The sequence below is a fragment of the Mustela nigripes genome, chromosome 6 (assembly GCF_022355385.1).
Source record: "Mustela nigripes isolate SB6536 chromosome 6, MUSNIG.SB6536, whole genome shotgun sequence".
NCBI classification, from domain to species: domain Eukaryota; kingdom Metazoa; phylum Chordata; class Mammalia; order Carnivora; family Mustelidae; genus Mustela; species Mustela nigripes.
In genome coordinates this window covers 72,260,183-72,286,966 of record NC_081562.1, presented here as the reverse complement: position 1 = coordinate 72,286,966, position 26,784 = coordinate 72,260,183, and the positions used below count along the sequence as shown (strand labels likewise).

Sequence of the window (26,784 nt, the reverse complement as noted above, 5' to 3'; positions counted from 1 at the left end):
TACACAACGGAATACTATGCAGCCATCAAAAGAAATGAAATCTTGCCATTTGCGACAGCATGGATGGAACTAGAGCATATCATGCTTAGTGAAATAAGTCAAGCGGAGAAAGACAACTATCATATGATCTCCCTGATATGAGGAAGTGGTGATGCAACATGGAGGCTTAAGTGGGTAGGAGAAGAATAAATGAAACAAGATGGGATTGGGAGAGAGACAACCCATATGTGGCTCTTAATCTCACAAAACAAACCGAGAGTTGCTGGGGGGAGGGGGATTGAGAGAAGGGGGGTGGGGTTATAGACATTGGCGGGGGGGGGGGGTGTGCTTTGGTGAGTGCTGTGGGGTGTGTGGACCTAGCAATTCACGGACCTGTAGCCCTGGGGATAAAAATATATGTTTATAAAAAATTAAAAATTAAAAAAAAAAATTAAGTTCCGGACTTAATTTTCCATACAACACACAGAAGTCTCAATAAGGTAAATGCACTGATTTAATGAAGAATACAAAAGTGATAATGATTTCAGTGGGAAAGCATTAAAATATAAATAAAATTGCAAAGATCACATAATTTAAAGTTACTTTTTCCAATACAAAATTGACTACTTTATATGTAAGGATATAAGTTACATATATTTAGCCTGATTTAGCCTTGGAGCAGATTTAGCTAGGTTATTATGTACTTAGCCAATATCTTGGTCTGGGATGCCCGCCTCATTCTTTAGTTATGACAGAAAGGGTTATATGGTTTCAAGAGGTTTGTTGTTTTGTTTTACTTAAGAGATATAGCAATAGCTTCCTTGCTAATATCATTTTTATTGATAACTTATTCCTTTTACATTTGGATTCTACAGCTGTTAGGAGCTGAAATCACTCCCTTTCTGTGATAGGCCTATGTAAAATATTCCATATAACACTGCTATCAGAAGGTATGTCAAGGGATCAAGGATTTAAGATATGTGAACTCATTCTTTTTTTGAGAGGGGGAATCTAATTTTATTTTTTTTAATTTAATTTTTTTTCAGTGTTCCAAAATTCATTGTTTATGCACCACACCCAATGCTCCATGCAATACGTGCCCTCCTTAATACCTACCACCAGGCCCTCCCAACTCCCCATTCCCCTCCCCTCCAAAACCCTGTTTCTCAGAGTCCACAGTCTCTCATGGTTCATGCCCCCTCCAATTTCCCCCAACTCACTTCTTAAATATTTTGCATTAAAATTATTTTTCTCAAAAAAAAAAAAATTATTTTTCTCCATACTGTAAATTTACATAATTCATGATCTTGAATTTTCAAGTCTTTAATACTTTGGATATAAGTTCCATATGTATAAAATATTAATAAAATTGTCTTAAACTTTTAACTACAAAATACTGTTGTATGCATGCATAAACCGTTTTCTTGGAAAATTTAGAAACATTCATGCATCATCAATTTTTCTCTTCTTAGTCCCTGTATGCTTAGACTGCTGAAGCATGTTTGCAGACTTCTGGAAGTTACTTGAATTTTTTTCTTCCCTTTTTTTATCAGCTCCTTCAAAAGAATGACAAGTTTGAGGTGATTCCATCTACAAATAAAAACAAAGCAAAACACTCTGGTCAAAACTCAGCTGTTCCATTTTCTTTCCAGATTAATAAACCCATTCACTGGTCCTTCATATGAGCCCTATCGTGAAGGGATATGCTGTCAGAGACACAGTGGTACATGGCATGCTTTTGCAGGCTTGAGAGTTATTTAATATGTGAGTCATTGGTTCTCGACCTCTGCTGCACAGGCCAACTTCTCTCAACCAGTGTTGATCAACCAGGGTAGAGTATATTGCAAATGAGACAACACTAAAATGGATTTTTCACATTCTAAAAGGTTGAAAAGCCTAGTCTATATTAAAAGGTAGACTAGTTTAAATTATTAATAGCTCTACAGAAAGCAAAGGTATGTTTTCTCTCTTCCATGCTCAGATTCTAAGAAGAAAACTGCTTCTCTCTTCTTGTGTTCCACTGGACCCAGAACAGTATCCCTTAAGCTCTGCTGTGTTTTTTTCAGTATGTAGAAATTAACAGGCAGTTACCCTGAAACAGGTCTCTGTGGGCTTCTTTACTTGCATGGTTATGACATGTGCCTCATTATTCAGAAGATTAGCTTTAGGTCCTATTTTCAAATATGAAATGGTAGCATACGCTGTAAAACTGTAGTCTTCTCTGTGAAAGATAAAGGCCAAAAATCAGAAAGGTTTTCAGAAATTATTTTAAAAAACCCAAATTTATTTAAAAAAAAAACCATAAATGGAATAATTATAATACACTGATAGGGAATGAAACTTGCATAAAACAAATACTTTCTATAAACTGCATTTTTTTTTTCACTTGGCAGTGATCAGTTAAAGTTGGATTGTATTAAGTAAATTTTATATGGCATTTAACAGTTTTACATGAAACAACCGGAAAACTACTTATTCTGTTGCAGTTATAAGAAACAATCATAAAGACAACACCAAAGGACAAGAAATGGATTTGTATATACTTAAGATACTGCTGTAGAAGAAGGTGTGCAATAATTTTCTCCAGGTCTTCACGAGGAAGTTTGGGAGGAACAACACCTGCCACTCTCAATTTTGCTGCACCCTTTCCCATCCAAGAATCAATCAGTTTCAGTGGTGTGAGCTTTTCATTCAGGTCCTCTGCCTGCTTCAGGATCTTGATTAGATCTCTGCAGTGTGCTGTGACATTCTTCCTTTCACATGCTATAATGAGACCACCAACTGGGATTTAGAAATTAGAGCAAGCACAGGCTAGTCGAAGTGGTTTAAACTGAGTCATCAACATCAGCCACCCTAACTGTTGCATTCTGCATTCGAACTAGGCTATTCCTTAAGTCTGTCACCGAACTAAGTTACAGTCTTTGTAAGACATTATTGAATTTGCAGTGATCTAAAGGAAATAAGCTGGTCACCAGAAGGCCTTGGGTATGCTCTATGAACCAGAATGTGTGCCAGACATGACAGACTTGTAAGAAAATCAGTCTGTTTTTTTGTATTTACTCGGTTTGTGCTCACTAAGCAATATTTTGAAAACTATGGCTTCCTCTGTACTCTGATTTAGAGACAGAATGTCCTGGTCAGATTCCTAATTATTGATTCTAGTACTTTGTTTTATTTTATATATATATATATAAATATATATATAAATATATATATAAATTAATATATATATAACATATATATATTATATATATTATATATATATATATATATTTTATATATATATATATATAAAATAATCAACTCTCATACAAGTTTCTCTACCTGCAGTTAAAATTACATTGACCTTCACCCAAGACATCAAAACCATGAGGGAACTGATTAGTCCAACTCTTCAGACACAACACAGGATGAAAAAAGTTAAAATACAGCACCAAAACACTGCTAAATTAGTGTCTGAATGGTTAGCCATTATCTAGATCAGAAATGATTGACCATAATCACTCCTTTGTATTAAATTTCTCTTCCCAATCAGTGAGCAGCCTTTTTTTATAAGAGCATTATACCACTCAGAATTTAAACCTTCCTTCACTTCTTAATAATTTAACATGCCTATAATATAGCAATGTAAGATATGTACATCCACATAGCACTTTTCCTTTTATTTACCTTTGCTTTAAAACTTTTATTACTTTTAAATCTAGAAAATGCTATTCACAGCTTACTTAATCCATTCTGGGGCCTAATATTGCCCTCCTATAGTCCTAGCTATATATATTAGCCTGTTAAGTTTAAAGAACAATGAACTAGGGAGTATTCTAGTCCAAGATGGTGACACAGGAAGATCCTAAACTCTCCTCCACTGGCACACCAAATCTATTTATAGGCAATTCCTCCTGAAAAACAGAACTGAGGGCTGACTGAACAGCTTCTGTACAAGACAGACCACCCAGAGAACAGCCAAGAGAGACTGAGACGTGGTAACAAAGGGTGACCCCACCTCTGATGCTGCAGGCTGCAGTGCAGAGAATAGTTTAATGAGGTACCAGGAGCAGATATGTATGTCTACTGTGGGCCACAGAAAATAAAAGCCATGGCTTAAAAGAGCAACCAGAATATAAAGGAACTAGCCATTGAGCCCTGCTAACTGGCAAGGGAGCTGTTGCAATGGTCTCTGGGTGGGAGGGTCCAGTGAATGCCACAGTTTATGTTACCCTGACAGCATAAATGGGAGCAGGGTCCAGGTGTCCTAACCAGCCTACCACCTCAGTGAGTCCTGGGCCCCCAACCCACACCAACCCCAGCTGTCCCACAAGGACAGCTTCGGGCCTGTACCACTTTGGCTTCAGACAGCTTTCTAGGGAAACCTCTAGCTTCCCTGCCAGGACAACGTGGCTTGAACTCACTTCAGCTGTCCTTCCAGGGCACCATCTGTGCAGAGAGCCCTATGAATGCCCCAGCCCACACCCTTACAACTACAGCTGACCTGCCAGGTCGTCCACTGCACAAAGCATCCAGGGACCTCCCCAACTAACAACTCACCATAGCTCTAACTGCCCTCACCAGGGCACCTAATTTATACCTAATTTATACCCACTAATATATACCTAATTTATACCCTAACCTAATTTATACCCACTTTAGTTTCAGCCACCCTGCCAGGGCGCCCTATGCATAGAGACTCAGGAATGCTCCAGCCCACACCCACTTAAATTCCAACCATCCCACCAAAGCGACCCCACTACAGAGTCCCCTGCAACCTCCAGCCCATGCAAGCTACAGCTGTAGTCCATCAACAAAACTCACCAGGCATATACTATCTACATACACAGGACAACTACAAACCAAGACCATTCCTTCAAATTTGGGGTAAGTAGCAGTTACTGGCTAATTTATGGAAACAAATACAAAGTCGTGCAAAAAATGGGGAAACAAGGGAATATGCTCCAAATTGAAAAAGACAAAATCTCAAAAAAAAAAAACAAAAACCTTAATGAAATGGAAATAAACAATATGCCTGACAAAGACCTAATGATCTTAAAAATGCTTCCTGGACTGAAGAATAAAAAAACTCCAAAAACTTCAACAAAGAGCTGGAAAATACAAAGAACCAGAGCTGAATAGTACAACAACTGAAATAAAAAATACATTAGAGAGACTCAACAGTTGGATTAATGGATGCAGAAGAACAGATCAATGATCTGGAAGATGGATTAATGGATAGCATCCAGGCTGACCAGCAATAATAATTTTTCAAAATGAGGATGTTAAGGGATCTGTCAGATAATATCAAGTAAGCAGTCATATTATAAGTGTCCCAGAAAGAGAATAAAGGGGCAGAAATTTGAAGAAATAACTGAAAACTTCCCTAAGGAAGAAAACAGACATCCAGATTCAGGAAACACATAGAGCCCCTTAACAAAATGAACTCAAGAAGGTCCACACCACAAAATTAAAATGTCAGAGGTTAAAGAGAAAATTGTAAAAGTAAGAAACAAAAAGTTACCTACAAGAACAACCACGTAAGACTACTGGCTGAATTTTTGGCAGAAACTTTGCAGGCCAAAAGAGTGTGACATGATACAGTCACAGTGCTGACAGAGAAAAAACCTACAATCAAGAAACTCAACCTACAATCAAGACTATCATTCAGAATTGAAGAAGAGAGAGAGCTCACAAACAAAACATCAAGAAGTTAATCATCACTAAACTGGCCTTATGAGAAATGCTTAAGGGACTACTTTAAGTGGAAAGAAAAAGCCACAATTAGATGTAAGGAAATTACCATTAAAAAGATAGGGGCGCCTGGGTGGCTCAGTGGGTTAAAACCCCTGCCTTTGGCTCAGGTCATGGTCCCAGGATCCTGGGATCGAGCCCCACATGGGGCTCTCTGCTTGGCGGGAAGCTTGCCTCTCCTCCCCCACCCCCCATCTGCCTCTCTGCCTACTTGTTATCTCTGTCAAATAAATAAATAAAATCTTTAAAAAAAAAAAGAAAGAAAGAAAACATGGCAGCATATACATAAACCATGAAGGGGGTGTGAAAAAGAAGTTCTTTTAGAATGCATTCAAGCTTAAATGACCATCATCTAATATACACTGCTTTGTACTTAGAATGTTATATATGAAGCTCATGGTAACCATAAACCCAACACGTGTAATAGGTAAAATAAAGGGGAAAAAATATAGTATACCGAATATAATCAGTGGTACTGTAACAGTGTTGCATGGTGACAGATGGTTGCTACACTTGCGATGGGCAGAGCATAACTTACAGAGTTGCTGAATCACTATGTTGTACATCTGAAACCAGTGTAACATCCCATTAACTCAAATAAATGAAAAGAAATAAGAAATTTTTTAAAATAGGGACTATCGGTTGGCTTGTCAGTGCAGGATGCAACCTTTGATCTCAGGATTGTGAGTTTGAGCCCCAAACTGGGCATAAAGATTACTTTTTAAAAAATTTTTTTAAATAAAAAGGCAAACTTAAATGTGGGAAAAAAAGTAGTGATAGAAAGCCAATCATAACACCACAGAAAGTCATCAATCACAAAGAAAGCAAGAAAACTACAAAAACAACCAGAAAACAATCAACAAAGTGGCAATAAATACACAGCTATCAATAATTACTTTAAATGTAAATGGTTTAAATTTTCCACTCAAAAAACATAGGATGCTGGAATTAATTAAAAAAATAAGACTCAAAATGAGAAAATAAAAAAAAAAAAAAATAAGACTCAGGGTGCCTGGGTGGCTCTGATGGTTAAGAATCTGCCTTCCACCTAGGTCTTGATCCCAGGGTCCTGAGACTGAGTCCCACATCCAGCTCCCTGCTCAGTGGGGAGTCTGCTTCTCCCTCTCCATCTGCTGCTGCTCTCTCTCACTCTCTTTCAAATATATAAATAAAATCTTAAAAAAAAAAAAAAAAAAGACTCATCTATGTGCTGCCTATAAAAGACTTACTTCAGACCTAGACACATACAGATTAAAAGTGAAGGGATGGAAAAACATAGGCATAATGGAAGCAAAAAGAAAAGCCAAGTAGCAGTACATCAATCAGACAAAACAGACTTTAAAAAAACAAGGACTGTAACAGAAAGGAACCAATCCAACAAGAAGATATAAGAAATGTAAATATTTACGCACCCAACATAGGAGCATGTAAATACATAAATATAACCAAAGAAAGAAACTGACAGTAATACAATAACAGAAAGGAACATTACCACACCACTTATTTCAAGGGGTAGATCATCCAGGCAGGTCAACAAGGAAACTGTCTTTGAATGACACATTAGATTAGATGGACATAATACATATAGAACATTCTATCCAAAAAGAGCAGATTACACATTATTTTTAAGTGTACCTGGAGCATTCTCTGGGACCTAACACATTAAGGAACAAAATAACTCTCAATAAATTTAAGACCATGGAAATCCTCATTCAACTTTTCCAACTATAACAGTATGAAACTAGAAATCAATCACAGGAAAAAAACTAGGAAACACAAATATGTGGAGGCTAAAATGCTGCTATGCAATGAATGTGTCAACAGGTTAGGGCTTTAAAAAAATACATGGGGACAATAAAAATGCACACACAACTGTCTAAAATCTCTGGGGATGTCTGTAAACTAGAAATCAAAATAAATTTGAAATAAAAAAAAATCATCTTTGGACAAAGCAAAAGCAGCTGTTTGTTTTGTTTTCTTTTAAGAGGGAAATTTATTATTGATACCAGACTAACTCAAGAAAAATCTTCAATAAACAATCTAACCTTACCTAAAGGAGCTAGAAAAAGAACAAAACCCAAGGTAAGTAGAGGAAGGAAATAATGAAAATCAAAGCAGAAAGAAATGAAATAGACACTAAAAGAAAGAAAAGACTGAGGAAACTAAAAGCTGGATCTCTGAAATGGTAAATGAAATTGATAAACCTTTACCCACACATTTTCAAGAAAAAACAAGAGGACCCATATAAAATCAGAAATGAAAGCAAAGTAAAAACGGACACCACAGAAATACAAAGGACTGTCAGAGAATATTATGAAAAATCAGATGCTAACAAATTGGAAAACCTAGAAGAGATGGATAAATTGCTAGAGACATGATTTTCTGAAACTGAATCAGGAAAAATCAAAGTCTGAACAGACTAAGTACCAGTAACAACATGCAAAAGTGATAATCAAAAAACTACCAATGAACAAAGATCCAAGACCAGATGGGTTCACAGATGAATTCTACCAAACATGTATCTCCACAAACTGTACCAAAAAACAGAAAAAGGAAAGCTTCCAAATAAATTTCATGAGACCATAATTACACTGATACCAAACCAAAGACAACACACAAAAAGAAAGCTACAGGCCAATATAACCTATGCATACAGATGCAAAATTTCTCAACAAAATATTAGCAAATCACATTCAACAACACATTAAAAGGATCATTCACCAGAATGAAGTGGTATTTAGTCCCAGGATACACAGATGCTTCAATATTTGCAAATCAATCAATGTGATACTCATTTACAAGAGGCAGAATAAAAGCCATGTATCATCTGAATAGATGCAGGAAAAGCATCTGACAAAATCCAACAACTATTCATGATAAAAACTCCATAGGTGTAGAAAGAATGTACTTCAACATAATAAAGGCCATACATGAAGAATCTAGAGCTCACATTACACTCAGTGGTGAAAAACAGCTTTTTCTCCAGAGTCAGGAGCAAGACAAGGATGTCTACTTTTACTCAACATAATACTGGAAGTCCTAGCCATAGCAAGAAAAAGAAATAAACCCATATTGGTAAGGAAGAAGTTAAAATATCACTATTTGTAGGTGACATGATACTATACATGGAAAAACTTAAAAGACTCCACTAAACTATTAGAATAAATGAATTCAGTAAGTTGCAGGATACAAAATTAATACATAGAAATCAGTTACATTTTTATACACTAATAACAAAGTAGCAGAAAGATAAAGAGACCATTCCATTTATAATTGCAACAAACATAATAAAATACCCAGGAATAAACTTAACCAAGGAAGCAAGAGAACCTATACTCTGAAAACTATAAAACCCTGATGAAAGAAACTGAAGATTACACAAACAGATGGAAAGATATTCAATGCTCATGGACTAGAAGAATACTGGTAAAATGCCTACTACGCAATCTACAAATTCAATGTAATCTCTATCAAAATACCAACACCACTTTTCACAGAAGTAAAACAAATAATCTCAAAATTTGAATGGGACCACAAAACACCTCAGTCAAAGAAATAATGAGGAAAAAACAAAGCTAGTTTAAATCCCAGATTTCACGATATACTACAAACCAGTAATAAAACAATACGGTACTGGCACAAAAATAGTCACAGATCAATGGAAAAAAGAATAGCCCAGAAATAAACCCACATTTAGTATCTGGTCAATCTATGACAAAGGATGAAAGAATATACAGAAAAAGATATTCTCTTCACTAAATGGTGTCGGGAAACCTGGACCACTTTATTCCCATATACAAAAACAAATTCAAAATGGATTAGAGACCTAAATTCAAGACCTGTAACCATAAAATGTAAGGCCTATAATCATAAAAGAGAACATAGGCAGTAATTTCTCTGTCATCAGCCACAGCAACATTTTTCTGACTCTATCTCCTCATGCAAGGGAAACAAAAGCAGAAATAAATTACTGGGATCAGAGCAAACCATAAAGCTTTTGCACAGTGAAGAAAACCAACAACAAAACTGAAAGACAATCTACTGAATGAGAAGATATTTGCAAATGACATATCTGATAAAGGGTTAGTATCCAAGATATATAAAGAACTTATACAACTCAAAACCAAATAATAATAATAACATTACAATTAAAAATAGGCAGAAGACCTGAAGAGATATTTTCCCAAATCAAACCTACCAACAGCCAAGAAACATGAAAAGATGCTCACCATCACTAATCATTAGGGAAATGCAAATCAAAACCACAGTGAGATTATTACCTCACACCTGTAAGAACGGTTAGAATCAAAAACACAAGAAACAAGTGTCAGTGAGGATGTGGACAAAATGGAACCCTTGTACACTGTTGGCAGCAATACAAACTGATGCAGCCACTGTGGAAGACAGTATGGAGGTTCCTCAAAAAATTAAAAACAGAACTACCACATGATCCAGTAATTCCCCTACCAAGTACTTACCCCCCAAAACCAGAAACACTAATTTGAAAAGATACATGTATCACTATGTTTATAGCCAAGATATGGTAGCATCCCAAGTGTCTGCTAACAGGTCTTTGTGGTATATATATATATACACACAATGCAGTATTACTCAGCCATAAAAAAGAATGAGGTCTTGTCATTTGCAAAAATATGAATGGACAGAAGGTATTATGCTAAGGGAAATAAGTCAGACAAAGACAATACCTTAGGATTTCACTTATATGTAGAATTTAAGAAACAAAACAAAAGAATAAACAGAAAGGAGAACTGACCCACAAATACAGAAAACAAACCAATGTCTGCTAGGAGGAAAGGGAGGTGAGGGAGACAGGTAAAATGGATGATGTGGAGTGGGGGCACAGGCACAGGCTTACAGTTATGGAAAGAATAAGTCATGGAGTGAAGGTACAGCGCAAGGAATAAATAATCAATGGTACTGTAACAGCATTGCATGGTGACAGTACCTACACTTGTAGTGGGCAGCACAGTACAAAAACTTACGGAATCACTGTGTTGTACACTTGAAACTAATGTAACACTGTATGTCAAATCTACTTCATTAGAAAAACTGTGAACTCACAAATGTTTTTACAACAATTATCACACATTTTGTTGCATGCTTCTGAATTCCACACTTCATCAAAATGTTGAGCTATCAATACACGGCGACACCTGCAAATACATTTGGAGATACAAATTACTAAATGCTTAGTAAGTAAATGCCTAGTAAATCCCTATTTCAAAACACAAGAGTTATTAACTTATATTAGTTTCCTAATGCTGTCGTAACATCACCACAAGCTTAGTGGCTTAAAAGAACACAAATTATCTTGTATTTCTAGATAAGTCTGACACGGGTCTCTCTGGCTTAAAATCAAGGTGTCAGCAGGGATGGACTTCTTCTGGAGGCTCTAAGGAAGAATCTGTCCCCTTGTGCTTTCCAGTTTCTAGAGAATGCATGAATTCCTTGGCTCATGCCTCTCTTTCCTCCATCTTCAAGGCCAACAAAGTATTCTGACCTTCCTTGGTTCCTTCCACATTTAAAGACACTTGTGATTATACCAGACCCATCCAAACTACCGAGGGTTATACCCTATTCTCTGGGGGACTATTCCTCTGCCTACCATATATAGTTTTTTCCATATTTATTTGATAAATACTTCTTTTAAAAGTTGTCTAAGATTCCCTTTAAGATTCAATACTGTGCAAAAATTAAGAGAATTTTCCTGATAGCAAAGTAATTTCTTGTATTTTAGTAGTTTCTTGTATGTTACACTAAAACCCAGAAGACGCTTCTTGGGAGTCTACCGGATATCTAAGGAAATTTTCACATTCATATTTCTTTAACTAGATTGTTGCACCACCTACAGGAAAGAAATGACATTTTCTGTCACAGTCCAATAACTGCTTATCGGTTCAAAACTTTTGAGTCCTTATTAGGTTGAGCAAGAAGAGTATAAAAATGACTAATACTGAAAAAAAGCCATAAGGGAACTATATGGTCTAACTAAAACCACCCTATATAGATTTAAATTTATTTCTTAAGGAGAAACTTAACCCTGCTCTCAACTATCTCATCAGCCTATCAGCTGGTGAGATGATACCTGCTACCAAGCTCAGCTCTCAAAATGCCTACTGTGTATACCTTTTCAAAATTAGTAAAACAAGTAACTATATTCCAGAGCCAGACAAAAAAAGGCTTGGGCTCGTTTATATCAAAACTTTCAGTAAAGGGGGATAGATGAAATAAGGTAAAGGGGATTAACAGGTACAGTCTTCCAGTTATAAAATAAAGATGACCAGGGGATGTAATATGCAGCAGAGGGAATATAGTCCTTAATATTGTAACGTCTATGTAGGTTGACAGAGGGTCACTAAACTCACTGTGGTCACCATTTAATAATGTATATGAATACTGATTCACTATGTTTTACACCTGATACTAATATAATATTGTATGTTAATTATTCTTTAATTAAAATCAGCATCTCAATATGCTTGTTCTATAAAATTTAAAAAACTCCAATAAAATATAGTTTTGGAGGATTATCAGGGAGAGAGAATCTCTCATCTTGAATTAAGGCAGATCCTGCAGGTTCATGTACTGACATTTGCTTTTACAGGTTTGTGCTTGATATTCTAGCAGTGTATTTACTTACTGAGCAAGTACTCCAAGTAATTTCACATAGTGCTTATGTTTAAATGACAAGTTATAAAAAGGTATGTGGCTTACTTGCTTATGTTTTGACAGTATGACACCATTTCATAAAGCTTCTGTTGTCCCACGTTCTCCATCACCACCATTGAACTTATTCTGAATATATCTCCAAAGCCATAATACAAAATACAGTCTGCTTTCAAGTCATCTCGACCTGTAGTGTAAGAAATCCTGAGATTGCATAATTACTTGAAAATTTCAAAATATGCAAAAATAATAAGTATAAAATCAGCTGACAATGCTTCACGATCTACATATATCATATCTAGAAATTGCAGAGAAATGAAAGTTAATTTTTAACAGTGGCCCTCAAATTATAAAAAGAAAAAAAATGACTAAAGAGACCTACCAACAATCAGTTTTATAACCAAAAAAAATGTGCATAATCTAGTTACTGAAGTTATAAACTTAGTGAGACCACTAATTAAAACTTCAGAAGGCAAAGATGGGCCTCAAATTAATTGCAAAAAATTTTTTTTAATTTTAAGAAAGCAAAAATGACTTCATTTTTGTAAAATACTAGCTAATAAAGAAGACTAAAAACACAGAATCATTAAAACTCGTCTATAGTGTATTTTTTAGAAAAGCTTTATTAAAATTTATTTCTGGATAGGAGTTGTACATACCTGCACGTCCACTCTCTTGGTAATAATTTTCAATAGATTTACTCATTGAATGATGGATAATAAACCTCACATCTGGTTTATCAATTCCCATACCAAATGCAACTGTGGCCACTACTACCTAAAAAGTTTTAACATTTTATGTTAATTAAATCAAGTTAAAATATTTTTAAATGTTAATGAGGCTTCTATTGAAGATATATACTTAACCTGAATTTCATTGGCTGACCATCTCCGATGAACATCGGTCTTATCTTCTGGTTCCATATTGGCATGGTATGCACCTGCTTGAATTCCCAGTTTCTGTAAACTAACTGTAACTTGCTCAGAATCTTTCTGAGAAAAGCAATATATGATTCCTGTAGTAAAAGACGTTCAAATGTTAGATATAATTTTTAACACACATTTAAGATACTGATTAACATAATGCATGGAAGAAAAAGATTTAGGAAAAATTCCAAGGTTCTGAACACATAATGATTTTCTCATATAAAGATTTGATCAGCAGCTTGCTCTAAAACACAGATAAGCCCTGGGCCACCAGTGTTGTTGTTCCCATTACCTCTTTTTTCTCTCAAGTATGATGTAAAAAGTTTCAAGTACAAGTGACTGGGGCTCTGCACTGAACACCGGTAACAGATCTCTCTATTTGCAGGGCTGACCAGAATGTCTTATGTGCTGACTGATACACTCTGGGAAGCTCTAGGAGAGATAGAGAGTTGCAGCCTTTCTCAAATTTGACCCTGGAGCTCCTTTCACTCCAGGGCACCATTAATATCGCCTAAAATCTGTAGAACAGCTTTGAAATGCTACTTTTCATAAACTCTGTGCTGCAGCAACACCTGTCTATGCACTAATCCTGGAACAGGTAGATAAATACTCTCAACTCCATCTACCATTAACTCATTCAATACGTACTATTTAAGTGGATAGTTACTAAGTATGTGCTATTGATAATTAGCATTATATCATTAGGTCCACTATTTAAAGCAATTAGGTGCAAATAAACAAAAATAAACAGTTTTATGACCCTTACAATCTGTTCCATGAGCAAACGACACACCCAATTTCTAAGATCACCAATGCAGCAAATTAATTTATCCTATCAAGTATCCTTTTGCCATGAACTAATATTTTTGGTTGCAAATAATTTATCAGTAGATCAATGTAATATTAATTACTTTTCAAAAGTTCTGAATCTTCAAAGATGGTTTGTTTTTATATTACCTGATTGCCCTTTGTATCTCCCATTAATAAGCTTTACAATATCCTCAAATAAATCTTCCGTGTTGGAGGGCTTCTGCCGAATCTAAGAAAAAACTAACTTATTACAAAGTAAATGAATGAGCACCATCCATGTAGTTATTTACTTAACAATTTTCAGGGTGCCATACTTTTATGGGCACAGTGCTTTTTCTCTTATTCTTATATTCACCTGCCTGACTCTTCTTGATTCTTGGTTTTGAATTTACCAGGGAAGAAGAGGCACTTGTAAAAGATGAAGACCTTTTTATTTTCTGGGTTTTTTTTTGTTTTTTGTTTTAAATAGGCTCCATGCCCAGTGTGGAGTCCAATGCGGCTTGAACTCACAACCGAGATCAAGGCCTAAGGTCAGATCAAGAGTTGGATATTTAACTGACTGACCCACCCAGGGACCCCTATTTCTGATGCTACTTTTGTAAAAACATAAATCATGACCTAAATAACTTTGGTGAAAACTCAGAAAAATATTATCTATTCTTTTAAAAGGATTAGAAAGAAAGGAAAAAAAAATAGCTGTTAAGCTATATAATCTAAATTGAGTATTGACAAATCTTTAATGGCATATTAATGTTGTATTATTTTCTAAGTAACTTTAAGAGATGTCATTAGGGTCCTTGGTGTCAATCTATGCCTTCCCTCCACCCCTGCACAAGAATGTGCATCAATTTCACAAGGTGATGTCTTTTATTTAACCCAGCAAAGGATTATGCAGCAACAGAGATACACAAAGAAAGCATTAATTACTGATCTGCTTATAATGACTTCCTGATTTTAAAAACTTTTAAGAGTTACTGTTACTCATGTAAGTAAACACAATGAAAAGGTCACCATCACGGCAATCCTTCATGAAAGTAGTAAACTGACATTGGAGTTACACACCTCATAATAAAGATTCGGTCGATTAAAAGAAGCTGTGAAAGTAAAACACTTTTCTACACAGAGTATTTTCTGGACATCCTTCAGAACATGACTTGTCGCGGTTGCAGTCAACCCCATTAGTGCTGTGTTAGGGAATTGCCGCTTCAAGATACCAAGTGCCTTGTAATCTGGAAAAGAGAAAACACCCAGTAGCCCACTTTCTACCCTTAAGGAGCAAATGACACCTTACCATTATGCAGTTAAGCAATGGTTGCTGGATTTTCTTTCCCTGGTTCCCAAAATCTAATCTGCAGTTGCTACCTGGCCTTTCTGAGTAAGCAGGCTACCTCTAACTGGTTCTTCAGAAACACTGTTCTGGCATGCAGAACTCGCTGCTAAAGAGAGGGAATACTAAAATATTTCCAGTCAGTTGTGTGTTGGTCCGCAACCTCTGACTAGTGGCTTCAAGAGGCAGTGGGACTGGCCATAGCATGTGGATACAACTAACATCTCTTACATAGCATCTCTGCCATAGCATCTCTTACAACTAACAAAAGAGGACATCAGCCAAGCCCTTTCTCCCACCACTATCCTTCAAGTGTGGCAAATTCAGATCAGAAAACTTTTGGTGAAGGCACTAGTTTTTACAGGATTTATTTTTGGGAAACCATTCTGGGCTCATATTTATCATGAATGTTTCCATTACTAGAAGAGTTGTCCTCAAGTACTTGAACTACTTGGAGAAAGTGGAAAGAACTTATGGTCGAAACTGCTAAATGTAAAGCTAGAGGACTACTATGAAAACAGAGAAGGTTGTTGTTGGGGAAGTCATGAAGGTTTCAAGGAAGTAACATTTGAGTTGGGTCCTAAAGGACAAGCAGAAGCTCACTAGGAAGGGCAGAAGAAACCACCAGGCAGAGACACAACACATAAACTGCAAAGACACCAGAAAGAAATGACGTGGCACAGTCAGACAACAGCTAGTAGGTCTGTTGGGATAACCCACAGTGTCGAGCTGGGTGCATCTACTGTCAACTCCAGGAAGCTGGGAACCACATTCCCTGTTTGGCTCCAAGTGAGAGCTGGCCCAAAAGAGGACCTTGTGCAAGGTGGGGCAGGTAAAAGTGAACCAGCCACCATGACTCTCTGAAGATCTCTCCAGGCAGATAGGATAAGGGACAGATGCAGAGGTGCTCAGCCAGTTCTAGCCTGTCCTACTTTTTTTCCAGTCTTCTTTCAGTTCTTTCAGTTCTTCTTCCCAAATGTAAACCTTGCCCATCAACGGGCCCCACAAGATGCTTGGCAGCAGACCCACAGGGCTGACAGATACCCAGAGCTTTACCAGAGACCTCTCATGAGCTTTCCCTTTGTGGCTCCCTTTGGCACAAACCATGCCAGTTGAACTCCCCTATAAGCTCCACTGTTCTCCCACACCAGTGCTTCAGGAAACAAGGGATTTTTCTCTGCTTCTCCATCCTTCACATCCCCTACTCCTCACACCATTGTACAGGATCTACTTCCCAAAATAAATCCCTGATCACCTGCCATTCACAGTAGCTCTGCTTCCCTGCCTACCCCTCGACTGATACCATTACACTGAAGAGCACAGAAAGTTAGGCTTAAGTACTACTGGGAACAACATGGTTCACTGATTCTGAGGAGCTAGGAAATTTGTCACTATGTAATTTTTAAAGCACATAAGGGATATAAATAGACTCATCTTTAGGTAGCAGTGCAAGGTAGGGGCTGGAAAAGACAAAAGACTTAAGAAAGGGAAATCAGTTCAAAGATGGCAGCAACAGACCAGAAACCCAGTAAGAAGAGGAACAAGGCATGACAATGAGAATAGAGCAGAAAGAAAAGGCTGAAAAGAAACCCAAGAACTAGAACCCCTCAGGGTCTGGTGACTACCTGGATATGGGCCCCAGGGGAGGTAAGAGCAAGGAGGAGCAGAAGGGAAAGGTAGGGAAAGAGTCCAAGATTCACCATTCGTACCAAGCACGTCTCCAGGCACTGAAGATTAAGTGGTGAACAAAACAAGGATGCTATGCAAATGGAAGAACAATTCAAGCAAAGAAACCAGACAAAACACAGTAAACCAATAAGTATGTTATTATCAGAGAGTGTGAAGGGCTCCTAGTGGTAAGCCCAGGGCAGCAGGAATATAAGGAGAGAGTAAGGAAGAATAGGAAATTGGACAGAGACAAAGGGCACAGACACATACTGCCTTATGGACCCCAGTTAAGAATATGGAATTTATTCTAAGTATAAAGACAATCTGCCAGGTAGTTTAGGAGGAAAGTACAGGGTTTGATTTACATGTAGAAAAGACCACTTTGTTGCTATGTGGGGAATGAACTACAAAAGGGTTAAGACTAGAATCACAGACTAGTGAAGGAGCCATTGTAGTAGACCAATGGAAAGGAACCCAAGTGGATCTAAGAGACAGCAGTAGACAAAGAGAAGTGGACAAACTTGACATTTGGTTCAGAGGAAGAGTGGACAGGACTTGGTGATGGTCTCGTTCTTTCAGAAGCAGGATAAACCAAGCAGGATGTGCCACTATTAGGTTATTTGTCTTCAGCTCCAACTCCACCCTTTTATACCCTGCTTTGCAGCACTGGAGCGGGGAATCTGCACACTCCATTTCTGATTTGCCAGCTGGCAGTGGAAGGACAGAGTATGAGGCTGGGGGAGGAAAAAGGGTTTTGCTCCTTCCTTTTTGCTTCCTGTGGGCTTGCTTGTGTTCTCAAGAACCTCGCCCCAGAAGGCTTCATCATCCCTACAGCAGCACTGTGTCTTCAATGGAGCAGCTGAATACAGTCGGCTGTTTTTCCAAGCTTTGGGGAGCCTGCTTCATCACAGGTTCCCCCCAACCTCTGCCTCCACTAATAGATACCAGCACCAGGGAGCTATGTCTCCTCTGAGGTCAGAGTGTCAGCTCCACAAAGACCCTTCTCTCAAGCTTATTACTTCCAACCTTATCTTCCCATTTAGGAACAAGACAAGAATGTCCACTCTTACTCCTCTTATTGAAAATTTCTCCTAGCCAGAGAAATTAGGCAAGAAAAATAAAAGGCATCCAAATTGAAACAGAGTAAGTAAAGCTGTCACTATTTGCAGATGACATGCAATTACACGTAGAAAATTTGCAGAACAAAAAATTAATACAAAAAGAATCAGGGTTTTTTTTTTTTATTATATTTTATTTGACAGAGAGAGAGAAACAGAGTATAAACAGAGGGAGTGGCAGAGGGGGAGATAGAAGCAGGCTCCCAGCTGAGCAGGAAACATAATGTGGGGCTCAATCCCAGTTCCCTGGAATCATGACCTGACCCGAAGGCAGGTGCTTAAATGACTGAGCCACCCAGGCACCCTTGTTGTATTTCTATATATTAATAACAGACTATTAGAAAATTTAGGAAAACAATTCCATTTACAATTGCATCAAGAAGAATAAAATGCCAAGGAATAAATTCAACCAAGGAAGCAAAAGACCTATACACTTGAAAACTGTAAGACACTGATAAAAGAATTGAAAATAACACAAATAATGGAAAGATATTCTGTGTCTATGAACTGGAAGACTTAACACTGTTAAAATATCCACATACCCAGAGCAATCAACAGATTCAATGCTATTCCTATCAAGAGTTCAATGGCATTTTTCACAGAACTAGAAACACAAACCTAAAATTTATAGAGAACCACAAAAGGACCCAATAGGCAAAGCAATCTTAAGAAAGAACAAAGCTAAAAGCATCTAACATCCTAATTTCAAACCATATTACAAAGCTATAGTAATCAAAACGGTATGGTATTAGTGTTAAAATACAAACATGGATCAACAAAACAATTAAAAACCCAGAAATAAACCCACCCATATACGTCAATTAATTTATGACAAAGGCATCAAGAATATAAAATGGAGATAAGCCACAGACTCCTCAATAAATGGTACTGGGAAAATTAGACAGCCACATGGCAAAAGAATGAAACAAGAAGCTTATATCATACACAAATCAACTCAAAATGGGTTAGTCTTGAACATAACACCTGGAACCATAACACTACCAGAGAAAACATAGGGAATAAGCTCCAGACACTGATCTTGGCAATGATTTACTGGATTTGACATCAAAAGCAAAGGCAACAAAAGCAAAAATGTGTTAAGTGGGACTACATGAAACTAAAAAACACTTGTATGGCAAAGAAAGCCATCAACATAATGAAAGAAACCTATGGAGTAGGAGCAAATATTTACAACTATCTGATTAAAGGTTAACATAAAAACTACACAAAGAACTTGCTTGACTCATTAACAAAACCCCAAAAAATCCGATTGGAAAACAGGCAAAGGATCTGGATAGATATTTTTCTAGAGAAGACATACAAATAGCCAACAGGTACCTGAAAAGGTTTTCAGCATCACTAATCATCAGTGAAATGCAAATCAAAACCACAATGAAATATCACTTCACACTTGTAAGAATGGCTGTTATCAAAAATACAAGAAATAAGTGTGGGAGAAAAGAGAACCCCGGTACACTGTTGGTAGCAAAGTAAATTGGTACAGCCACTACGGAAGACAGTACCGTTGGGCACGTGGGTGGCTCAGTCAGTGAAGCACCCAACTCATGATTTCAGCCCAGGTCATGATCTTAGAGTCATGATGAGATCAAGCCCTGAGACAGGCTCCGTGTGGGGAGCCTGCTTCTTCTCTCTGTCCCTCCCTCCACTAGTCCAAGTGTGTACACTCTTTCTCTAAAATAAGTAAATAAATCTTTTAAAAAAGAGAAAAATCAAGAAACAGTATGGAGGTTCCTCAAAATTTTAAAACAAAACTACCAGATGACCCAACAATTCTGCTTCTGGGTATTTATCCAAAGGAAAGCAAACCCACTATCTTGAAAACAATTCTGCTTCTGGGCATTTATCCAAAGGAAAGCAAACCCACTATCTACACCTCTATGTTCACTGGAGCATTATTTATAACAGCCAACACATGGAAACAATCTAAGTGTGCACTGATACATGGATAAGGAAAATATGATGTGTGTGTATATCACACATAGATGCACAATACAATACTATTTGGCCTTAAAAATAAAGAAATTCTGCTACTTGCAACACACACATAGATGCACAATACAATACTATTTGGCCTTAAAAATAAGGAAATTCTGCTACTTGCAACAACATAGATGAACCCTGAGAGCATTATGCTAAGTGATGCAAGTCAGAGAAAGACAAACACTAATATATCACTTATATGTGGAATCTCTAAAAACAAAAACAAAAAACCTCAAAGATACAGAGAACACCCTGGTGATTGCCAGAGGTGAGGGATGGGGGTGGGCAAAATGGGTGAAGGGAGTGTCAAAGATAAATGGGTGAAGGGAGTGTCAAAAAGTACAAACTTTTAGTTATACAACTAAGACTCATACAAGGTTTTATGTCAATTATGCCTCAACTGAACATTTTTTAAAAATGGGTACACATTTCCAATAAACAATTAGGAATATAAATTGCAGCTGAAGAGGAAGAAGACTAGATATGGGAACAACTGATGAAAGCTGCAACTAATCTGAAGAGGCAAGGCAGGTGATGGTAACACACAAGCAACGGCTCTTATCCTAAGTGATCAGACCACTGAGGGTGGAAATAGAGGGCAAAGGTGAGAAACCTGGTATTTTCAGTAGCTACAGATAACAACTCTTTGGAGTAGTCTGATTAATATGGTGGGGTCTCTAGTAGAAAGGGCAGTATATACACTGCTTAAAGTATTTAAATCAAAATTTTTAAAAATAACTAAATAGCCCCAAATAATTCTGAAGGTAGAGAACTGCGTCTTCAGGCCACGAGTCCACAATGTCTGGGGAAGTATAAGAAAAGGTGAAAACAGATCAGAACCTAGGGAACACTAACATTTAGGGTGGTAGTAAAGGAAGGAGAACAATGGCAGTAAGAATGGAAAGGAACCACATCAAAGCCTCCCTCACAGTAACCACACAAGGAGAGAGGTGAACATAGGAAATGGAGAGGAATGCAGATAAACCCCACGGATTAAGCCAGTGAAGAGTGAGGGGGCCACAGTCACCTGTGAGCAGAGTGGTGGAGGCAGAAGTGATTCAATGAATTCAGAAGGGAAGGAAGGTAAGAAACAGACGGTGAGTTTAGAGGATGAGGTGAAAGGAAGAGCAGAAATAGGACAACATCTAAAGGGGTGGGAAAGGTCAAAGGTTATTTCAGTTTCTATCTTTGTTTTTAGGGAGTCTCACAATTCAGGAGTGGCACCTGGGGGCTTAGTTGAGTGTCTGACTCTTGATATCAGCTCAGGTCATGATCTCAGGATTGTGATATCCAGCCCAGTGATCCGCTCTGGGCTCAGGGGAAAGTCTGCTTATCCCTCTCCCTCTGCTCCTCCCCTTCCTACTTACTTGCTCGCTCACTCTCTCCCTCTTTCAAGTTAAATAAATGCATAAAAATCTTAAGGAAAAAAAAAAAGCTCAGATCATGATCCCAGGGTCCTGTGACTGAGTCCCCCCATCAGGACCCCTGCTCAGCTAACAGCCTGCTTCTCCCTCTGCCCCTACCCCTTGCTCATACTCTCTCTCTCTCTCTCATTCACTCTCTTAAATAAATCTTTTTAAAAAATTTTTAAAAATTAAAAAAAATTTTTTTAAAGATGCAGGAGTGAAGACTTTGCCAGAGCGAGATCTTAAGAAGGCAGGAAAGGATGAAGTGGGAGGAGTCATGGTAACCATTACAAGAAATGATCTCTTTTACCCTAAGAAGAAAAAACAAGATTACTAATGTTTGGAAGGAGAAAGAGGAGACCTCCAGACAAGTTGGCATCTATTTCCTGGGGACCAGTAGGAGGTGGGACCTAAAGGGAAGTTTAAGGCAGGGAAAGCTTGCTGGGAGAAATGCTTAAAGGAGGCACATCAGGAATAAGTAAAAGCATAGTGGAATCTGATGACAGCTGACCTGAGGTGGAAATGAATGTAGCCATGCAATTTTTTTCCGGCCAGCGTTTAGTACTGTAACAGCAGGAATGGGGGAAGCAGAAGCCAGGAGGGGTCCAGCAGCTCAGTCTGGCAGAGAGTCTGAGGCAGGTAAAATGCCAAGCAATCCACAAGAAACTGAAGTGGCAACAGCAAAGTCTGGAAGGAGGAGAGAGGGACCATCAGGTGGCATCTGGGGTTGTGGACAAATACGAGGAGGAATTAAAGGGGAATACCAGGGGGCTATATGCATGTGAAATCAAGTTCAGAAAGAAATGACATTGATATCATGAGCCGGATTTCTTAAAATTTAAGGTTATTTTGCGCAGAGCAAGTCTGGGTGATCTGCTTCCAGCTATGACTGCAGGAATAGGTTGGAGGAATAAAGACAGGGTTACTAAAATATCCCACAGCACTGTAATTCCATGGTGGTAGTTGGGTACAGACATGGAAGTGGATACTGGAGACTCTGATGATTAAAGAACACTGCTCTGAAGCAGATACGGATTCCTCAATGGATGCGAGACAGAACTTGGTGTAACTAAACCTTTATGGCTAACCATGGGAGAGAATCATGTTGCTAAGAAACATGCATTTCACAGGATAAAGGCAATCAGACTAAGCGCTACCATGGGGGGAGTAAAGAGACTGAAGACTGCCTCTCAACTCCCCTTATATTAAGGCGAGAGAAAATGAGTAATAACTGGCTGAGGAAATAAGTTTAATGAAACCAGGAATTTCCTTCATGTGAGTAAGAAAATAATCCCTAATTTCAAGGAGTGTTCTAGATACATCATACATACCGGGTCTGAAATCATGTCCCCAGTGGCTACAGCAGTGAACTTCATCCACAGCAATCCGGGTAAATCTCCTCGCTTCATAGGCTTTCTCTAGTCTCGACATGAACATTTTGCTTTTTGCGATTTTCTCTGGAGTCACATAAATTAGCTTCAGCTTGGAGTTTTTATTTACCATTTCAGCATGAACCCATTTCACATGCTCCTGTTGAAAACAAGAACAGACACAATGATGGAACTAAGCTTGTAGACTGGCATACTAAGCAGTAAATGAAGATGCCTGTTACTCAAAGCAAGAGCTTTGGACTATTTTAGCAGATGCTGAGTTAATTAAAACTGAGACTATGTCCCAGTACTAAACTTCAAGTCAACTGTAAAAAGCATTTTAGATGTTTACTTGTATCCAAATGTCGATAAAAGAATAATTTCATTTCGTGGGTGTGTGTGTGTGTGTGTCTTTTTAAAAAAGATTTATTTATCTAAGAGAGAGAGAGAGAGAGAATGACAAAGAAAGCATGAGAGGAGAGAGGTCAGCAGGAGAAACGGACTCCCTGCTGAGCAGGGAGCCTGATGTGGGACTCGATCCCAGGACTCCAGGATCATGACCTGAGCGAGCCATCCAGGTGCCCAGAATAATTTCATTTGACAAAAAAAGAACAAAAAATAAAAATGAAAACACTTTGGGGCACTTGGGTAGCTCAGTCGGTTGGGTGCCTGACTCTTGGGTCATGATCTCAGGGTCATGGGATCAAACCCCCATCAGCTATGCACTCTGCTGAGTCTGCTTGTCCCCTCTCTGTCTGCTCCTCCCCACCACTCCTGCTCTCGCTATCAAATAAATAAATCAATAAATAAAATCTTTAACCAAAAAAAAAAAACAAGGCCCTGACTCTCCAGAACTTCTGGCAGAGTAAGTGGAGAAGCAAGGTTGAGAAAAGAAGTGTATTCATAGCCTATAAACTGCTAGTGGAAGCAAACAGAAAACTGGACTTATCCTATCCTTTCCCTTTTTTCCTCCCCAGTTTTTGAAACAGCAGTGATGTGGCATGAATCTCTACTTATCTGCAATTTACAGCTATTTTCGAGTATTATTACTCTATTTTTCAGGGTTAAGGAAGTACAGTGGTAGAAAGCAATGTTCTCCACATTCATGCTATTGAATGAGACAGCAGCTTGGACATGAAAAGGGGACAGAGAACTTCTGTAACAGGCCACCGAACCCACTGACCGAGCTTAACATCATACAAAATAACCAGGTTATGATGTACCTCCTGAGTCATGCCATGGGAAATATACTGTTGAAAAAGAAAAGAAAAAGGCCAACTACAGTCAAGCTTTTAAAACTAAAAAGAACAAACTGAACAATATTACAAGGAGGTAATCAGAAAATCAAAACCAAAACAAAGACCTTAATTTCTTCAACAAATAAATTTGCATGGGAAAGAAATAAGAAAAAAGGGAACCTACAGAAAAATCAACAAAACACAACATAATCTATCAATCTATTCTGGAACACAATTTAAAAAAAGAGTAAGCTTTGATGAGAATATTTTTATTTGATGATGTTAATGAATCAACACTAAATTTTTTAGGTGTGATAATGTCATTGTAATATCTTTCTCATTCATACTGAAGGAGTTACAACTAAAATAATATAATCTCTGGGAATTGTTTCAAATAAATAAAGCAAGAGGGAAGAGGGTAGGTATACAAATGAAGAAAGATTGGTCCTATGTTGGTAACTGTTAAAGGTGGCTAATGGGTAACTGGCAGTTGCATTATGATTCTATTTCTCTATCTTTTCAAAAGTTCAGTAACATCCTTTTTAAAAAAGAATAGGTGAAAAAGGCTATTCAACAGATGAAGGTAAGAGTCCATTCCCAAACAGATGAAATTCCACAGGGAAAGCATACCTTGCTAGTAATGCACCATTTGTATTTAATTATATCCCATAATTAGAAATTCTTGCTTACCATTTTCTAATAGAAAATATAAAACAGGTGAACTAATGTTTACTGTAAAGTGCCAGATAGTAAATATTGGGTTTTGTGGGCCATATAATATCCATCATAACTACGCTGCCATTATTCTGTGAAACAGTGTTAGACAACATGTAAATGAACAAGCAAGGTTGTATTCCAATAAAACTTTATGGACACTGAAATCTAAATTTCATATAATTTTCACACTTTAAAAAGTACTTTCATTCTTTTAATTATTTTTAAACATTCAAAAATATAATAATCAAGGGGTGCCTAGGTGGCTCAGCTGTTTGAGTGTCTGACTATTAGTTTCAGCTCAGATTGTGATCTCAGGATTGTGGGAGTGAGCCCATGTCCTGAGGCTCCATGCTGGGGAGTGTGCTCCCTATCTCCTGCTCCTTCTGCTTCTCTGCCCGTGCACATATGCTCTTTTTTTCTCTCTCAAATAAATAGATAAATCTTTAAATTGTGTGTATTTACTTATTTATTTATTTATATACATACACACCAAGCAGGAAAGACTAGAAAGAAACAAAGAATACCACCAGAACCACCAAGTTTACAGGTAACACAATGGCACCAAATTCCTATCTTTCAATGATCACTCTGAATGTAAATAAACTACCTGCTCCAATCAAAAGACAAAGGGTATCAGAATGGATAAAACAACAAGATCCATCTACAAGAGACTCATTTTAGACCTAAAGACACATGCTTCTTTAAAGAGAGGGGATAGAGAACCACCTAACACACTAATGGACGTCAAAAGAAAGCCAGAGTAGCCATACTTATACCAGACAAACTAGATTTTAGACCAAAGACTGTACCAAGAGATGAAGAACGGTGCTGATGTCATAAATTAAGGGGTCTATCCATCAAGAAGATCTAACAGTTATAAATATTTATGCTTCCAACTTGCGAGCACCCAAATATATGAATCAATTAATAACAAACATAAAGAAATTCATTGACAATAATACAGTAACAGTAGAGGGCATTAACAGCAATGGACAGATCATTTAAGCAGAAAATCAACAAGGAAACAATGGCTTTGAATGACACACTAGACCAGACGGACTTATCAGATATATTCAGAACACTTCATCCTAAAGCAGCAGAATACACATTCTTTTAGAATGCACATGGAGCATTCTCCAGAACAGAACACATACAGAGTCAAAATCAGCCCTCAACAAGTACAAAAAGATTGAGATTTTCAGCTCACAACACTATGAAACTTGGAGTCAACAAGAAGATATTTGGGAAGATCACCAATACATGAAGTTAAAGAACATCCTACTAGAGAATGAATCGTTCAACCAGGAAATTTAAGATGAAATTAAAAAGTACACAGAAGCAAATGAAAATGAAAACATGACAAACAGATCAACAAAAAACTAGAAGCTAGTTCTTTGAAAGAATTAATAAAATTGATAAACCCCTAGATAGACTTATCAAAAAGAAAAGAGAAAGGACCCAAAAATAAAATCACAAATGAAAGAGGTCACAGGCAACACTACAGAAATACAATTAAAAGAGAATTTATGAAAAATTATAGGCCAACAAACTAGGCAATCTGGAAGAAATGGACAAATTCCTAGAAACAAACTACAAAAGCTGAAACAGGAAGAAACAGAAAATTTACACAGACCCATAACCAGCAAAGAAATTGAATCAGTAATCAACTATTTCCAAACAAACAAAAGTCCAAGGCCAGATGGTTTCCCAAAAGAATTCTACCAGACATTTTTTTTTTTTTTTTAGAGAGAGATCACAAGTAGGCAGAGAGAGAGGAGGAAGCAGGTTCCCCACCAAGCAA

The 26,784-nt window shown here is 37.5% G+C and overlaps 1 protein-coding gene and 1 pseudogene across 1 annotated transcript in view; one reads left to right on the top strand and one right to left on the bottom strand.

Moving 5' to 3' along the window:
• Positions 1-861, top strand: part of LOC132020306 (pyridine nucleotide-disulfide oxidoreductase domain-containing protein 1-like) — a 29,593-nt pseudogene extending 28,732 nt beyond the window's left edge.
• RECQL (RecQ like helicase) overlaps positions 476-26,784 on the bottom strand; it is a 54,957-nt gene continuing 28,648 nt past the window's right edge. The window contains exons 6-15 of the mRNA XM_059404794.1: positions 22,990-23,188; positions 15,201-15,367; positions 14,286-14,367; positions 13,269-13,417; positions 13,062-13,179; positions 12,451-12,589; positions 10,798-10,889; positions 2,523-2,742; positions 2,071-2,200; positions 476-1,569 (exon numbers count right to left, since the gene is read on the bottom strand). Coding sequence (XP_059260777.1) covers positions 1,423-1,569; positions 2,071-2,200; positions 2,523-2,742; positions 10,798-10,889; positions 12,451-12,589; positions 13,062-13,179; positions 13,269-13,417; positions 14,286-14,367; positions 15,201-15,367; positions 22,990-23,188 — 1,443 coding nt within the window. The 3' untranslated portion in view covers positions 476-1,422. The remainder of the gene's footprint in view (positions 1,570-2,070; positions 2,201-2,522; positions 2,743-10,797; positions 10,890-12,450; positions 12,590-13,061; positions 13,180-13,268; positions 13,418-14,285; positions 14,368-15,200; positions 15,368-22,989; positions 23,189-26,784) is intronic.